Source organism: Buteo buteo, chromosome 5, assembly GCF_964188355.1.
Source record: "Buteo buteo chromosome 5, bButBut1.hap1.1, whole genome shotgun sequence".
In the NCBI taxonomy this organism is placed as follows: domain Eukaryota; kingdom Metazoa; phylum Chordata; class Aves; order Accipitriformes; family Accipitridae; genus Buteo; species Buteo buteo.
Window position 1 is genome coordinate 1,258,241 of NC_134175.1, and position 17,575 is coordinate 1,275,815.

The 17,575-nt window shown below is 43.2% G+C and overlaps 2 protein-coding genes across 10 annotated transcripts in view; both read left to right on the forward strand.

The window, feature by feature from the left end:
- The window catches only part of CEP104 (centrosomal protein 104), a 20,891-nt gene extending 11,088 nt beyond the window's left edge, over positions 1-9,803 (forward strand). For 2 of the 9 annotated variants that reach the window (XR_012650297.1, XR_012650296.1), the window contains 7 exons: positions 498-579; positions 1,196-1,304; positions 1,614-1,752; positions 2,191-2,258; positions 3,772-3,862; positions 5,111-7,833; positions 8,133-9,803. Coding sequence is in view for 2 of the 9 variants with exons in the window: in XM_075027120.1 (XP_074883221.1) it covers positions 498-579; positions 1,196-1,304; positions 1,614-1,752; positions 2,191-2,258; positions 3,772-3,862; positions 5,111-5,247 (626 nt within the window). In the remaining 7 variants the exon portion in view is untranslated. The other 7 variants (XR_012650300.1, XR_012650298.1, XR_012650299.1 and 4 more) reach the window with 7 other exon arrangements.
- A 376-nt stretch (positions 9,804-10,179) lies between these two features.
- LRRC47 (leucine rich repeat containing 47) lies at positions 10,180-17,454 on the forward strand. The gene is made up of 7 exons (XM_075027121.1): positions 10,180-10,828; positions 10,915-11,364; positions 12,140-12,256; positions 13,470-13,585; positions 14,478-14,580; positions 15,013-15,102; positions 16,065-17,454. Exons 1-7 carry the CDS (start codon positions 10,193-10,195, stop codon positions 16,302-16,304), a joined length of 1,752 nt encoding a protein of 583 aa, XP_074883222.1. The 5' UTR covers positions 10,180-10,192; the 3' UTR covers positions 16,305-17,454.
- Positions 17,455-17,575: the final 121 nt, after the last annotated feature.

Here is a 17,575-nt window from a genome sequence, read left to right on the forward strand (position 1 = left end):
TTTCAAATAGTATTAAGAAATGTAGAGATATTTCAGGATGTCTTTGAAATACTGTGGATGCTTAATAGATTATTGAATTATCTCAGTTAAAAGCATGCCAGAGTGCTTCAGATTGGCTGAGTCTCAACCTGCCATAGAGGTAACCATTAAGTTCACGAAAGAAAATTTACCATCAGCTAACGAGTTAATTTCTAATAAGAAATTAGTATGGCTTGGTTTGAAGCCATTTTGGGTTTCTTCTCAACCTGAGGCAGAACAGCTACTACATGTAAAAATAATCAGTGAAATATTTTACTGTTGTGGACCCCTAAAGAAATAGGTTCCCAGCTGCCTGCAGGTATCTTGTCTTGCAGTGCTTGTTTACCAGTATGGCAATGTTATGATTCTATTAGATTTTATTTTTTTTTTGCTGTTAAGATCCAGAGAAGCAGTATTTCTAGGCATGCACAAAAACTAATGAAAATGTGATCTTGGTTTTAATAGTTCTCTTTTTACAGGTTACCAGGTAAATGAAAGCCTACAGCCTGCAGCAGCAGAGATTCCAGATGATCATGCCTCTGTTGCAAATTACTTGGATAAGTAAGTTAGATGAGCAGCTTCTAATCACCTTAAGCACTTAGTATATAACCTGCAAGCTCATAATGTTAATAACATTTTTCCAGTAGATCAAAGCTAATACCTTCAGCGTTGAAACAATGAAAAAGTAAATCTCTTCTAACAGACTTGGAGTTATCGCTAGGCAATCCTAGATGTTGATTTCTTAAGTTCTTGGATAGCATGACCTTGAACTTGTTTTCTGAGTAGTTGTTTGTGGGACAAGAAATTGCCACAGTTTAACATTCAACTGCCAGTATAAAATAAGGCAAAGGTATATGGTAGTTTTCATGTGAATTGTAGCATAAAGGCATAGAGAAAGCATTTGAAAATTCTGGAGCCATGAAAGCCAGTTTCAGTGAGCTGTTCTCAGTGCTTTTGTAAAATTATGTCTTTCTATAGGAACAAATGCTTTATAGTTGTATTCCCCATAAATTATATAATAGTATCTGTTCATGTCCTAACCTAAAGGCCAGCATTATATGGGGAAAATGAGGTATACCAAGATGTTAGCTATTTTTCAGAATAGTTTCTAACAGAAGAAACAGGGTTCATTCATTTCACTCTGTGATGTTACCGATGTTTGTATTTTTTTTCCTAGCTTATGTATTTTTTGTGGTGAAAGGGACGAATCCTTCACAGAGGAAGGATTGGATCTCCATTACTGGAAACACTGCCCTATGTTAACCAGATGTGAGCACTGCAAACAGGTTAGGCATAAACTTTCTAGAGCTACTACAAGACATTAACCATTGTTATTCTGGTTTTAAGGTGCAATAAGATACTTAGCACTAAGGTAGATGAATTCTGAACACAGCTGTGTGATCTTGGGTAGTGCTTCTCTAAAAGAGCAGCATTATAAATTGTATTAATAACTGGACTAAAATTTCATTTTCCCTTTGTCATTTTGGAAAGTGAGATTTAACTTCCAAAAATTGCAGTTTTTAAAATACTATCCTTATTTACTCAGTGCAGTACAAATCTACAAATCTTTTTGGGTGCCTCTTGCTCTGTTGCAGGTGGTGGAAATAGCAAGCCTGACAGAGCACTTGTTGACTGATTGTGATAAAAAGGACAGCTTTGGGAAATGTCAACGATGCAGTGAGGCCCTTCCAAAAGTTGAGTTGCCCAAACATATTAAGAGCAAGACTTGCAATTGTGAGTAGTTTCAAACAGGAAGGTTGAACTTCAAAGGTCAAGTCAGTCAGACTTTCAAATACTGCAAATCTTTGGCAAGTCAGACCACTTCTGTTTAGGTACTGCACGGTGGATTTAGAAATCTAATTTAATAGAATAAATGCCTGAGTTTCCCAGTGCTTGAAATGCTTCGCTTTTATGAAGGTATGGGGGGAGGATGAGTGAGGAGAACAGAAAGCCTCTACCACATCCTTGCGGATTAAGCCCTATCACTCCTTTTGATCTTGTTTCAATGTAGATGATTAAACACGGGACTTCTTTGACAGCAGTCAATGGTAATAGGGTAGGAGCTGGTTTAGCCATAGGGGAGTTTTATGCTCTTTGTTATGCAGCTTCTCCTTTTGTATTTGAAATTAGCCTGTCTTTGCCATTCTTACGTTATTTTTCTAATCGTTTCAGCTGCCAAACCAGAAAATGTGGCAAACCATTGCCCATTGTGCCATCACAACTTTTCCCCAGGAGAGGAGGTAAGACTGCCTTCCAGACTGATCTGCTGTTGTTTATGTCAGTGGGAGTGAATTCCTGTCCTCTTCTAACACTGGCTTATACCTGCCAACTTAAGAACTTGCCTGGATTATTGCTGGGGTCTATAATGGCTACCTCATGCTCTGGGGACCATAGTTGAACCTGGGTCTTTCACCCTTAGAGGTGTATATGGGAACCACAGGGCTACAGGCTATTCAATGTTGGTCTTTCTCCTCCTGCAGAGGCAGCTATACACCTTACAGCTTTCCAAATTCCCAACTACTACAAGATTCTGTGAGTTCACTTGTCAGCCCTAGTGTTTGGAGTGACATTATGCAGCTTAAAATACTGCAACAGGACTGAGCGCATCCAACAGGGCATTCAGGATTAAGACTATGTTGATTTTGGTATAAGAAAAAATTGACATGAAGAAAGTAAGCAAGAACTGCTATAATTGCCAAGAGAGTTGAGGTGGCCTCTCTCTAATTTCTGCATGCTATTCCCTGTAACTGCCTAATGCTGTGAAATCTCTGACACGCCAGCTCCAATTGCTTTCTGCAATTGAAAATATGTATTGGTATTATATAAAAAGCAATTTGTCCAGAAAAGACTTAATATATCTGTTTGAGTCTTTTATATGAATCATCTAACACTACATTATGATCATATTTAAGTAGTTCTGTGTATGTTTTAGTTTTTGGAAAAAGGCTATCCAGGGAGCAGCTAACAGCACTATGCTGAGTATTAGATCCAGTTAAACGTCATTGGCTGATACGTAATCTATGTTACTTTCTTCCTTTCAATGGGACCATTGAGTAGTGCTTCTGTTCTCAACAACAAGTTTTTTCCAAATTTTTGCTTTGCCCAGCGTGAGGAGCTCAGAAAATACTGTAACCAAGTCTGAAGCGTTTGTTGAGAATGTATGTCTTGTTTGGATTTGTTTGGGTTTTGGTTGTTTCTTTTGTTTTTTTTTTTCTTCTGCCCAAATTATTCTTGTAAGTAAGAGGCTTCACATAGCCCTAGTTTGAAGAAGCTGTCATGTTCCTGTAATAGCAGTTCCTACTCCTTCGGGTTGCTGAATGCTTTAACTATTACCATAACCTTGTAGTTACGCCCATACCTTTTCGGTTTAAAATATGTGTAGAAGAAAAGATTTCCATGTTATTTGTGTATTGTTCTTTCCTGATATGAACTCAGCTGTTAGTTAAGAAAATTTTAAAAACAAAATGAATGTCACTTTTTTTTAATTTCGAGGATCTGTCTGTTTTTTTTTATTGTGATGTACCTTTTAAGTTATATTAAAAAATTGATATATTAATTTCTATTTCACTTAGTAAGTCATAAGGTGCTCATGCTTTTATGAGTAAGCAGATTTAAATGCTGCTGCCATAAAGACTGTATACAACCCTCATTTTCTCCATGTTTTAAAAAGTATATGTGCATACATAGTGACTAGATAAGAGATCGGCTAATTTTGCTGGTATTGTAATATCACTTCTTTTTAATTGACTTTAGGCCTGGAAGTCTCACCTAATGGGCAAAGATGGCTGTAAAATGAATCAACGGAGGTTATCCACAATAAATAAAACTCTTCTGTTGCAGCCTGGTAAGATATTATTTTATGATAATAATAATTATGCTTTTTACTGTGTTGCCTTTGCTTAAGAAAAGTATTTCATCCTCGAGAGCAAGCTGGCTCTTAATTAGTTGTTCAACACTTTTTTTGCATTTGTGTAACCTAACTGGTATTTCTCATGCTGGTATAGGCTACAGTATACTTAGGGAGCAAATTCTCAAGATCATTCAATAACAATAATTTCAAAATGAGGGCATTAGCTCAGTGGATTGGGGAAGCTGGCATATTTGATAATTTGATCAGTTCAGGGGTTTTCTCCGGCATAATAGTACGACCATGAATAGAACAATCAGCAGTGATACTAAACAGTTAACATTCTGGAAAGCTCCTGAACGCTGACACAGAGAACCGGGAGCCTGATTTAGCTTTTAATGTCCAATCAGAGGATGCTAATCTAATCGTAATTACAAGATGAATTGAATAGTTAGTGCTGTGTACTGCTTTTCCTTTTCAATTCAGACCCAGGAGCTAGGCAGAATTTATGATTGTGCAGCTTCTTCATCAACAAAGAGAAACTGATGCTGATGTCAGGTGTTGGGGTTTTTTTTAACAGTTGTCTTTACGAAGCACATGCAAAATCCTTTTATTTCCCGAACACAGAAGTTAAACAAGCGGTTTTCACTGCCTGCAGCACCAAAACTCTTTTGGCCAGTAGGATCCAAAACCTGTCCTCCTTCAGACTTTTTTCAGAGTTCTTTAGTCCACTGCATATTCAGGTTGTTGCTAGAGTTAACCTCCTCTGCCTGATACTTGGCTTTGCTCATATCTGCGTTTCACAACTACTGCAAGTTGTGAACTGTTGAATTGTCTCTTTTCGCTGTCACCAGTGAAATGCGGTTAAACTTGACAGTTTCAAGTCTTGAACTGGACCTACAATCATGTCTGTCTATCCGTCTTCAGCTTTGCTGTTTCTACTTGCTAATGAGAATGCTAGTTAGTTTACTGCTGCTTAGAATTTGGAGACATAGAAGGAACTTAAATCCTTCCTGGACAGAGCTAAAGCTCCAGAGCAATTTCCTAGACATAGGAAAGGAAACCTGACCATTTAGTCCTACCACTCCTGGTATGAGACAGACCTCACCCTGGATGCCTGCCAACTTTTAGTTGCTAGTATCAGTCATTCGGATTTAATATATCTTGAGAATCAAAATGGGGAGTTAAGATTCAAGTCTGGGACTAGATGTGCTCGCAATAATGATCTGTATTTTCTCTTCACAGGCAAAATAGGTGGCCACTATTTAAGGAAGCCAGGTCCTTCAGGAGCAAAAGCTCGACCTCCCTCTATAGGAAGCAAGATCCCAACCCCAAGAGGGGGCCCAAATAAAAGCACTGGCAAAACATACTCAAAGCGATGACAGGACAAGTATTTCTCCCTTTGTCTTAATAACTGGGCATGTAGTTGTTAATAGTTATTTAAAAATTGTGGGCAACTCATATAATCTTATTTGTTTGACTACATAGGACTGTTTACCAGCCTTGAGCAGTACTTGCCCAGTCTGGTAACTTTTGCATTAGCTGTCTGTGCAGCACTGTACTTTTCCTCCTAGAAATGCTCATGTCAGAAATACGCAAAATGTTCTGGGACAGACCTAGCCTGCCACGTTCCCTGTATGGCACAAGGAAGGCCATGCATTGGTCTTTGGTTCCTCATGTTAAAAAAACTCCCCAATGAGTATGGAGTTAACACGGCCACACTGTGTGGCTGCTGTCACAGTCAGCACAGAGGCTGTGCCCAGAGGTTATGCGATTCCTCTGGGACCGTGGTTCTAACAGGCTGGCTTTGAGATCCAGTAAGGAATTTCCTTAAGGTCCAAAAGCCACAGTCATTTCTGTTTTGGCTTTCTTTGGGGGAAGAGCAAGAAACTGACCAAGCAGAAATTGTACTAGATTTTCAGGACAGAGCTGAAAAGCATTTGTTCTTTTGATCTAAGAGTGACACTTGTTTGCAATTACACGTTCTGAAAGCTTGGCAAGTAATACCTGTATTAGCTGACTACCACCTGATCACTTCAGTGTAATAATGGCAGAATATATTGCTAATAGTTTTCTGCCAAAATCGACTTTATAACATGCTGGAAGTAATAGTGTCAATAATTTTTGTTTGTCTTGCCGTCAGACACTTGTGGTAGACAAATGGGTCGCAAGTTTAATTGCGTGCACTGGTTGGCTAGGAGATAAGCTGCCTGTGTGTATTTCTGCATTACATCAGTGCATTTACAGAGAATTCATCATCATTAAACTTGAGGAAACACCACTGAAAATAGGGATATACAATGAGCAAAACAGGCTTGTTGCAGTCACGCAGGTTCCTTTTGATGTGATGATGATGTTGATATCTTAGCGATGCCATTGTTCATCTGCTATGATGTGCAGCTGGCATAAGGTGAAATGAAAAATGCATGCACGTGTAGAAGGAAATACATGTCAGACTATACGAAATGTGTACCTCGGTTATCTGAAAGACGTGTATGATCCTATATAGATAAACTCTCGAACCATATGTGGTTCAAGAATTCCATAAGGCAAAATTCTTCCTCGTGTGTTTGCTAGAAGGAATAAAAAAAAAAAAAGGAGAAATTGCAATGTAGACAAGGAAAGCTATGGGGTTTGTTTTTTCCACTGCAAATCCTATAGTGTGGATTTATTTGCTTCACTTAGGGCATGTTTACAAGTAGGGCCAGGAATTGGAAAGCTTTTTCAGGCGTCCACTCCTCGGGTATAATGAAGTAAGTCAAAGAATCATGCCGTTCTTCGGTGATTAGTTTAGCCACTGCCAGGATCTAGTGTATTTTGATAGGAAGAAAGACAATATTAGTGTGTTTACAACAGCTGCCTTTTTCTTCCGTGTATTTGTCGTGATAAATTTTGTCAGTTAAAATGGGGCAAATTTATAGCCATTGTAAAAGCTTACAAGTCCATTTATTTGTGCTAGGCGGTAAAACTCTTGGTTCTTTCATTGGAAATGGAAACCGTTCTTTTTTTTTAAAACTGACTGGTATCCTTGAACACCTCGTAAGTCAGCTGAAAGCTCTAGTTGACCCTGCAAGGAAAGGAATTGGATCAGGGCCATTATAAAATGTTTCCACTCATTTTTAAAATGCTTAGAAACATTACTTTGACAGATAACTTTGCTTTCTTTTCTAATACTGGTTGGTGTCTGTAATTTTACAAGTTCAAGCATGTTAATAATGTCAAGTGAAATAGATGTCTCTTCCTTGGGTCTGCCGAGCCTCTAGGAGTAACACAAGCCATGCATGGTGGGAAGTGGTTTCACTGTGGAAGCCTGGCCTTTACATATATTTCAGGTTTAGAGTTTTAAAGGCAGCAGAGCAGTACCCAAAGTGCTACTCAACGCCAAGAATTAGCACCAAATAAAAAAGCTAAAGGGCTGGTTGGATATTGCCATATGACATGCCATTACGTAGGAAGTAACAAGAAATAGCTGTTCCGCGCTGCCTCTCTCGCTGTGCGCTAAGTGCCTTATTAGTCCACTTGACAAGAGGATTGAGCTAAACCGCAAGAGTCCCACTTGGTACATAATAAGAGTGTGTATTGATGGAGCTACTGTAAAAATTAAAGTTATGCTTTAAAATCTCACAGTTAATTCTGAAATTTATCACCAAGAAATGGTCCCTTAAAGAAAAGAAAAAAATCTTTGTGGGGCCCTGAAAAGCTTGAATTAATAAATTTAGACCTTTTTTCCTGCTTTTGTGTACTTTCTCGCAGCTCGCTTCTAAATCCAGCTCTGAGTTTGATTAAAATAAACATCCATAGACTACCGCATGTGACTGTTTAATAGCTTCAAAGAGAACAAATTCTACTGAGACACAATGTGTGAAGCTTTGTACCTAAAGCAACAATCCTAACACTTCTACTTGTAACACTTGGGCAAATGCTTTCCAGGACAGCATTAATCGGTCTCACATCTATGTCCACCACAGGTACAAGAATGAGTGATCACAGTAATAGAAGTTTTGGGGGTTGGGGTTTTTTGCTACCACTGAGTGAATCTGTGGTATTGTTTTGTATATACATATTTTATAATATGCGGTTTTTATAGTTGGCGTGCAGCCTATCTACAAGCTTATGAATTTTACAGGTAGATCAGTGCACTTGTATTTTGAAAGTCTTTATATAAATTGTTTCTTTAACTCTTCCAAATATATATAACAATAAATATACATACATTAGGAATATATATGTATTAACAAATATGTATGTATTTTTATTTCTACTTCAGTGACACAGGTTCCTACTTGAGCACCTGATCCCTTATGCAAGCAAAATAACCAGTGATTTTGCTCAGAGATTAGCACGTGCAATGGACCGCAGGCTCATGAGCTGCTGCCTAGAGCATTTTTTCCTTTTGGACATAAAACTGTGAGCTTTCCGTTGTGCAAGTTTAATGAAAAAACCCCATCTGCAAAGGTCCTCCATGTGTTCTGGATTGGCCACTATAGTATGTATACTGAATTGGTAAATACAGCTCTCCGTTACTCCTCAGCCATGGCTTTTTAACCCAGTCAAGCAAAGCGTAATTAAAATAATCTGTTAAATCCTGCATGTAGCAGGATGTGTGCTTTCTATGTTATAATATTATGGGACAACCTTTTTAAACTTCTTATTTAAAAAAAAAGAGGGGGGGGGAAGTAGTTAAATAAAAAAACAAACCAAAAAACCAAAACCAAGACCCCACAAACGTTACGAGTTTTAGTGAGGGTCATATTTCCCAGTGCTGACCGATCGGAATAGCCGAAAAGTTGGGAGCTATGGGAAGACACTTTTACAGACGTTCTCTTTGTAGGCATTTTCCCTTGGGTAGCACTTGCGTGTCACATTTGTGTATGAGGATGTTTTCCTGCTGTGCGCTCAGGCCGCCTGTCTCCCCCTATGGTTGTTGGGGCTCCAGAGCGAGTACCATAACTGCTTTTCTCTTTGCTCCATTGTAGAGCACAGTAATTATGCCTTTGGGACCTGTGCAATAACTCTGCAGCTTTTTCACTGCAAGAAGTTGTCATGTAGGAGATTCCTGCCTCTTCCCTGTCCTTGCTACCCAGCTTACTCACCTAAGGAGCAGAAATTAGGTATGCGCGAGGGAAGCGCATTTCAGAGCCTTTGTCAAACAGCTTTTAAAAGCCAAATGCATAGGCTTGGGCGCACCACGTTGCGTCTTAGGGCTTTGTAATTTTTTTTTTTTTTTTTTTTCAAATCCAGAGTTGCTCTTTAGCAACATTTAAAAGAAACCATTTCAACATTTGAGAGTGCATAACATTCACTGAGAATCCTGGGCACTTTTGGACTAAAAAAATGCACTTCTAAAGTGAGATATAAAGATAGTAACTACTCAATGGTAGGAACTGGAAACAGAAGTGATCAAACACAGATTATTTTTTTTAGGATGTGAGAGGACCTTCTCCGAGCACAGTAGTACCACCACTGTAATTTTTAAAGGATGATTTCACTGGGCTGCTTCCTTGCACTTAATAAACAACCTGTGTTTTCTGCAGTGGCAAAATAAACAGTGGTGTGAAAAACACAGTGAAGTTTGTTCCTGTGCCATGAAGTCTCGAGCAAAATATTCCAGAGCAAAAACGTTGCACGGGTGCAGGTCCGGCTAACGGAAAGGAGTTCTCCAGACTGTTGGACTGGAGAACTTACATCGGCAATGACGGTGCATCGTTATTAAAGAAAGAACGGACCGTGGTCCCCATCTCATGGGCTTTTTTCCGTATGCCCTCTTTCTCCGTGCTGTACCCGAACGTCAGCCACGGTGTTTTCATCATCCACCTAAGCTGCAGCGAGGACTCAAGAGCAGGCAGCGTCCCTGCGTGCAGCGACTCGTCTCGAGCGACGGCGTGAAGTTCCGCTGCCCCAAGAGAGCGATGCCCACCGATGACGCCCTGGCCAAGCAGATAAGGTATTTAAATCCTATAGGTTTTATCGCCGTCGTTCCACGTACGTCGGACGCGTGAGTTCTTTTTGTTGCGCTTGGTTAATAGATCTGTTTAGTTGGGACGGTAGCTCTGCGTTTTCACGCCGTCGCAACAGCGACCGGGGTGAAAGCGCGGCCGCGGAGCCCGCTCCCGCCGCCGATCGCGGCCTTTGCCGTTTAGGCGATCGCTGGCCGCACCGACGGGCAGAGCGCGGCCCGGGCCCGGAGGGAGAGCGGCGGCGGGGGGGGGGGGGGCCGCGTTGCGGGCTCCCGGCCCCGCCGGTGCCGGCCGGGCGCCTTCCGGGCGCCGAGTCCCCTCCCCGGGCAGGGCGGGCCTTGCCGGGGAGGAGGAGGAGGAGCGCGGCGCCATGGCGGCCGCCTGGCCGGAGCTGGAGGCGGCGGCTCGGGAGCGCCGGCGGGAGCTGGCGCTGGCCGGGCCGGCGGTGGCCGAGCGTGTGGCGGCGGGCGGCGGGCGGCTGCCGGCGGCGGTGCTGGCGCTGCCGCTGCTGCGGTCGCTGGAGCTGAGCGGGTGCCCGGCGCTGCGGGAGCTGGGCCCGGGGCTGGCCGCCGCCCTGCCCGCCCTCCACACGCTGGTGCTGCGCGGCAACGCGCTGGGCCCCGCCGGGCTGGGCGAGGGGCTGGGCGGGCCGCTGCCGGCCCTCCGCCTCCTCGACCTCTCCGGCAACGGGCTGGAGGCGCTGCCCGCAGCGCTGGGCGGAGCGGCGGGCGCCGAGCCGGCGGCGGAGCCGGCCTTCCCGCAGCTGCGCAGCCTCAACCTGAGCGGGAACCGGTTGCGGGAGCTGGGCCCGGGGCTGGCCGGCGCCGCGCCGCAGCTCCAGGCGCTGCTGCTCACCGGCAACCGGCTGCGGGTGCTGCCCGGCGGGCTGCTGCCCCCCGCCGGGGCCGTCCCCGGCGAGCCGTTCCCGCTCCTCAGCCGCCTGGAGGCGGCCGACAACGAGGTGGCGGAGCTGGGCGCCGACATCGCCGCCCTGCCGGCCCTCAAGGTGGGAGCGGACCCGCGGCCACCCCCCGCCCCGCCGCCGCCGGCCCGGGTCCCCACCGCCGACCGCCCTGTCTCTGTCTCTTCCAGAGCCTGGATGTGGCCAACAACCGGCTGCAGGAGCTGCCCGCCGCGCTGGCCGACTGCCCCCGGCTGAAGGAGGCCAACTTCAGGGGCAACCAGCTGAAGGATAAGCGGCTGGAGAAGATGGTCAACGGCTGCCAGACGAAGGCCATCCTGGAGTATCTGCGGGCCGGGGGCCGTGGGAAGGGGAAGGCCGAGAGCACCAGAGAGGAGGCCAGGAAGAAGAAGAGGGAGAAGCAGCAGCAGAAGAAGGACGGCGGGGACGGGGAGCAGGACGAGCTGGAGGAGGCGAGCAAGCTCATGGTGAAGGTTCTGCACGTCTCCGAAAACCCGGCGCCCTTGATTGTCAAAGCGAGCCCGGGCGTCAAAGACGTTCGACCCTTCATTGTGTGCTGCGTGCTGAAAGGAGCGAACTTAAAGCCAGGAAACGCTCTGAAGAGGTTCCTGTCCATGCAGGTAACTGCTGCGGTCTCGCGTTACTCGTTTGCAACGGGAACATTGCTAGCAGATTTGGAAGTAGGCTGTTCTAGACTCCTTCCAGCAGATAAGTTTCTGAAACTTAGGGTGAGCTCTTCACCTGGCAGGTGGTGAGGGTTTGGCAGGAGGGCCGTGCAGCATGGCCTCTGCCGGTGGCATGGCGTGCTGCCTAGTCAGTCCGTAATAAGCAAAACTGCTTTTCCTGCAGAACCTAGTAGGAGCTCAGCTATTACCATGAGAGGGCGATGAACGCACATGCATTTGCGTTGCCTCTATAACAATAGATTGTTAGTGTTGCGGAACCTGTCAAGAGCTAATAATAAACCTGCATCCGTGTTAGAAGCACCCTGGTTTGGCTCCAGGTTCCCTAATCTGTGCTAAAAGTGTCTTGCACGTCCAACTTTCTAAGGAAGGTATCGTAACCACAGACCTTCACCTGGTATACTGTTGGCCTGCCCATTAGATGGCAGGTGTTAGCTTCTTTAGGATAACGGGACTCATGTATTTGTGGTTGTTTTCTGATTTAAAACTATCTCCCAGCTGAGAAATGCGTCATGTGCTGTGCTTCGCTATCTTTACGTTTGGATTGTACTTCAGATGAAATAATTTCACAGGTGAAGAGACGGGCTCCGTTTAATGCAGAAGGGTTACTCAACCAGCTGATAATGCTACACACATTAAATACATAAGAATCACAGGAGGAATAAATCATGTTGATGTTTTGGATATATTTTGATGGCATTCTTTGTTTTAGACTAAACTGCACGAAGACATCTGTGAAAAGCGGACAGCGGCCACGATTGCCACCCATGACTTGCAGCTGATCAAAGGTCCTCTGAGATACGATGTTCAGCCTCCTGATGAATTGAAGGTAAGGCCAGTGGCATTGGTGGGCCTTTCCACTTTTTTCCTTTTGTTTTCTCGAACTGTACAGAATGGAAAGAATTCTTTTCTTGCCCCGTAGATCCTAGAAAACTATTAGAAGCTGTACTAATTTTCTTGCTGTCCTGCTGTAACAAAGCCTGCTTGAACAAGCCGCACAAAGCTACCTAGTATTACTCCAGGACCAGTTAAGAGCATATCTGCCCGAGGACTTAAAGTAATCAGGGAAAGCAGATGTAGACCTTTTTTTTTTTTCTTGTAAAAACATTCTGATCTTGCTTAATGTGTGCCCCTCCTTAGGGTGACTGAGGTGTCAGTGTTTCACTGTTGATCCTTTCTCCTGTGTTGTAGTGTTACCACCTTAATGTTCCCTGGAGGTCCCTATATGTTAGGATGTGCCTGGAGTGTCATGCAGCAAAGCAGGTGCTCATTTGTGTGAGTGCGCCTCGAATGGCAGCAGCCTTCAATGTAACCTAACTGAAATCGATTCAGGCTCTGCTGATTTACCCAGTCTGGGGTTATTTATGTTGCTGCTTTCAGAGAAGGTGGGGGGGGGAAGCTTGCAGTGCGTCTGTGTGATAAGCTCTTAGATGGAACTTGTAACTTCAATCCAGAATATAAAAATTCTATTTCAAATTCGTCATCCTTATTTACTGAGGCCTATTTCAGTGTGTCTGTTAACATCCTGCCTCCAGGACCCATCTCACTGGAGGACCGAACAGTCAGGATACTCTCTTTGGTGCTGACCCAAAGCTTTTGTTGCATTCTGGTCTCTTGACACCTTGTGTTTGTAACTGTTCTGTGCGTGTGGCCTGGTCCTCAGGAATGAATTCTTTGTTTTCCTGATGGCTTACAGAACCTTTTGTGCATGGCTTCTTTTACGAGACAGCAGGTTTTCACGTTATTCAGTAAGTAATGACAGTGAAGGAACTGGCTAAGATGACTGTCCACGCCTGGTTTAGTACAAGCGAATGAGCCTGTTTTTCAAGTGGGTGTTGTAGCTCACACGAAGGCTTAAAACTTAGTGTGATCATAGTAGTCAATGTTAAATAGCAAGCGTATTTCCATACTGAAAAAGGCATTAGGAACGATGGCATACAGAAGCATGGTTTTAATTATTGCCTTACTTACAGGAGAGTTTTAATAACCCCAGTGTCTGAGTCGCCCTTAAATTCAAATGTTTGTTTTCGTGTATGGTGTAGATAACGCCCCTGGGTCGAAAGGAGATCAAGGCAAAGGATCTTCTCCGTCAGCTGCAGTTAGAAGCTGAGGAGCAGAGGAAACAGAAGAAGCGTCAGAATGTTTCTGGATTGCACAAGTCAGTATGCTGATCTTTTGTGCTTGTCTTCATGTGAATTTTGGTAACTCACGCTCATATGGAAAAACAGCACTGAAGAAAACATGCTGGAAGGTATTATGAAGCATGTTCTGTAATGGTGATGGGGCTAACAAACCCAGCATGAGCTTTTAGGAGCCGAGATGAAAAACACTGAGCTGAATTTGTGCATACAGAGTAACCTGGAGTGAAACGAGGACAGTGAGTGCCTTCCGTTATTTCTAGCTGTGTCGAGTAAATTCTTGTCATATGAATTATTCTTAGAGGTGACAAATACGTTTAGAATAGCAAATAGAAGGGAAACACAGAGGAATGAAGTGTATGCCATGCACATTCAGTAAACTAAGCAAATCGGAGGTGTGGTAGATGTGCATGTAGTAACAGATGTGAACTACAAAGCGGAGCGTGGCACTGCCCTATTCTGTTTACTGCTCGTGCAGAGATCATCATCCGTATCCATCACTTGTACAGCTTGGGGAAATTTGCCAAGTACATGATGGGAGAACTGTATATCACCATGGTAAGTAAGAGGGAAAACTAATTAAGCTGTCTGGAAGAATCGGACAGTGGACTCTGATGGTCCTGTTTGAGTACTGGATCTCTGAAAGCACTACAGGCATGTCTGTCTGCTTTGACAGCGAGGATATTAAAATGTGAGTTCCTTTATGGTTCTAGCCCATCACTTCCTGCAGCTGGTGGCTTTCCTCAGCTGTATCACTATGATGCAGTTTTGCTGAATTTTAGTGCTCTGACTTCTGTTTCTGCTACGTGGTAGATCAGGAACACACTAGTTTGTTTTTGTCACTACTTTCTGCCATTGTGTCCAGCTGCTGTTTCAGTTGCTCACTTTTCGCTGCTTTGTTTTTCTTGGCAGGTATCTCCAGTTATTGGATGGCAAAGATAACTACCCATGTCTTGTGGATGCTGAAGGCAGCGTGATTTCTTTCCCACCGATAACCAATAGTGAGAAAACAAAGGTACTCTCCGTTAATGGAAATACATTAATCGAAATTAAACAGTGTTTCCTTCCACTGAGAGATACTTAACTCCAGATTCAGAGACATGCACAGTTCTATGAAACTTGTGATTGTATTCAAAATACAAATCTTCAAAGCCTGAATCTTGTCTGCTAGACTTTCAGATTGAGATGGATCTCGGAGTTACATCTTTAACTTTGTAAATCTGTCAAGCTTTGGCAAGCTGTTCCAAAGGCACCAGTCTGCCTTTGCAGAGACGGCTTTATTGAAGGGCAAGAATATGGTTTTTGACTTGTGAAGAAAGGCAGTACTTTGCCTCTGGTGGAATTGAATGAAAGCCTTTCATTCAGTTTGTGTATTGAAATGTTGCCAAGTGACTGTGGGTGACTATGGTCTGATGCCTTACTTGCTTTACCTGTGAAATTCTTACAGATTAGAAAAGACACCCGTGATCTATTTCTGGAAGTGACAAGCGATACCAGTTTACAGATATGCAAAGATGTCATGGACACACTAATTCTGGTAAGTAGTTTGGGAAAATAATCCCATCTGTTCTTGGTGTGCTCCTTGACAAAATATTTAATTGCTCACATGTATTGAGAAGACTACAGAAGTTGATTCTTATTTTAGTAGTAGTAGTAGTATTCCCTCCCCTTCGCTTACTCTTCCATTCTTGCTGTATCGCAAAAGGTGTTTGTATTCTTGTATCCTGACTAACTGGCAGACCTCAAAACTCACCAGGGTAAATAACGTGTTACCACAATTGGAAATTTATGGTTTGACTTTGAACCCCTTCACCTTGTTAGTGATCTTATGGCTTCCATTGCTGCCAATAAATTCTTTTAGGGAGATTTCTCACCTCAGCCTGCCTGACAATTAGCTTGCTTGGTCCTATCATTATTACAGAATTATCTTTCAGATACTGTATTAGCAGCAGGACAGTCTCATTAAATGCCATTCAACATGCTTTCTTTTAACTAAAGCTTTCTTACTGGAAAAGATAGAACTTGGTATATGGCAAGTACAGGATAGTATGCTGTTAGATATTTTGCAAGATAAACGTTTTTTTTTTTTCTTGTCCAGTTAACATAACCATTAGAACACTTTGGTGAAAGCTAAGTGATTTGTGTAGTTGACACAAGGTAGTAGCAGAGACAATTTCAAATGCAGCAAAAGCAAGCTTGTCGGTGGTGATCCTACAGGAGGCTCTTGTTGCTTAGAATCCAGTGCTTTGACAAAGCCCGAGTTCTGTGTTAAATGTAAAAAATGAAACTGTTCAGAGAAGTGGGCCCTCCTGGAGAGCACAGCAGTGATAACATCAAAAGCCCTTTCAGTTTCCTGAAAGATTCTAACCCACTGAAGAACCTTTTCATGCAGATACTCCTCCAGAGGCGGGCCAGATCCGCACCTTGGAAGCAACTTGGAGTTGCTGTGAGGCCTTAGCCACAGAATTAATCTTGTTTTCTGTATTTTGCTTTTAACAGAAAATTGCAGAACTGAACAGATTTACCTTGGAAAATAAGGAAGACTCGGGCTCAGATAATGAATCTGATGCTTTTTGCGGACCAGTGAATTTGAACCCTGGCCAAAACATACAGCCGGTGAATTTTCCATTGGTGTTGGAGCAGGTTCGAGTGGTGGACACAGATGGAAACTTGAAAGTACTTTACCCTTCAAAAACTGACCTAACCACAGTTTCCTCTCTTCTGACTGTAATACGTTAGCAGCTATCAAAGCTAAGGAAATGATTCAATTTTCTTTTTTGTTTCCCCCCTCCCCGTATTCAACAGTGCAACTTGTAGGCAGTGAGGTGGTTTGTTTTTTTAAAGAAAAGATGCAGTGCATCCTGCCTGGGTATGTGAAAACTTTAAAGTTTGATCAAGCTACAGCAAGGAGTATTGCCTTCTTTCAGCCTTAACAGAAAGTCACCAGTATTCCAACTAGGTAGAGAAAACAGCAACTTCACATGTGAACTTAAAGGCAGAGAAGGTACTAGAGGTCAGGCTGCATTAACTTTTAGAGAAAATCATTATGACATCATAGTGTTTATAAAATAAGTGCAGTCGTATTTTTCTGCAAGATCACCATTTCTTCCTGGTGTGTTTCGGCTGGATTATAATTTTGGCAGCTAAACTGGGAAATCCAGTAGGTGACAGCATTGAAACAAAGTCATGTGCTATATACCGATACTGAAGACAGAATGCAAAACTACTTTGCTAACATTCTGCCTAATTTTATTTTTGTATCTAGAGTAACTGTGAAAATTTAATTGCTGTCAGAGCTTGAGGAATCAGTTTTAAAGTGATGGTTTCTGTGTTCAGACATTAACATGGCTTTTGTTTTTAACTGAAGTCAGTCCAATTGACTGCAGGGGTCTGTGTGTCCCAGTGCATTTTAAAGCTATCATCCACCTTTGGAAATACCAGTTGTAGCGACCTTGTTGTGTACCTGCTGAGTTACTGTTGATCGAGCACTGAATTTATTCTTGCTTGTGAAGTTCTGTTCCGTTCAGAGGGCTAATGCTGCCTTACATTGACACTATGGAAGCTCCCCATCTCCCCAGAATACAAGCGCTCTTGCCCAAAGTGACCCTCCTGGAGCTTTCTGTCACAATCCCACATGAAGAGTGTTGGGGATACCTTCCAAAATACAGGTAGTTTGAGTGGTTCTGATTTTTGCAGTCTGTGGGTGGTTTTCACATCCAGGCTACTACCTGTATGAATGCAACCATGTCCATAAGTTAGGGTGACTGACAGATTGAACTTTTTCTGTTAAAAATGATACAGAGCTCTAACTGAACTTCTAGATACTGTGTCAAATACATCCACCTGTTGGGACTTGCATATTGAATGGAAAAATAAAACAGTTCTTGTAGTCATATGTCACTGTCACTTGTTTTGGCATTGGTGAATTTTCCAGTCGTGTAACTATACAAGCTTGCCAAAGCAGCTATTGTATACTTCAAAAAACGGTAACTAACCGCTTTCTAGCTACT

Coding starts and splice junctions, on each gene's coding strand:
- LRRC47 (XM_075027121.1), top strand. CDS start 10,193: ATGGCGGCCGCCTGGCCGGAGCTGGAGGCGGCGGCTCGGGAGCGCCGG. Junction 10,829..10,914: donor CCGCCCTGCCGGCCCTCAAG/GTGGGAGCGGAC, acceptor TGTCTCTTCCAG/AGCCTGGATGTGGCCAACAA. Junction 12,257..13,469: donor AGCCTCCTGATGAATTGAAG/GTAAGGCCAGTG, acceptor TGTATGGTGTAG/ATAACGCCCCTGGGTCGAAA.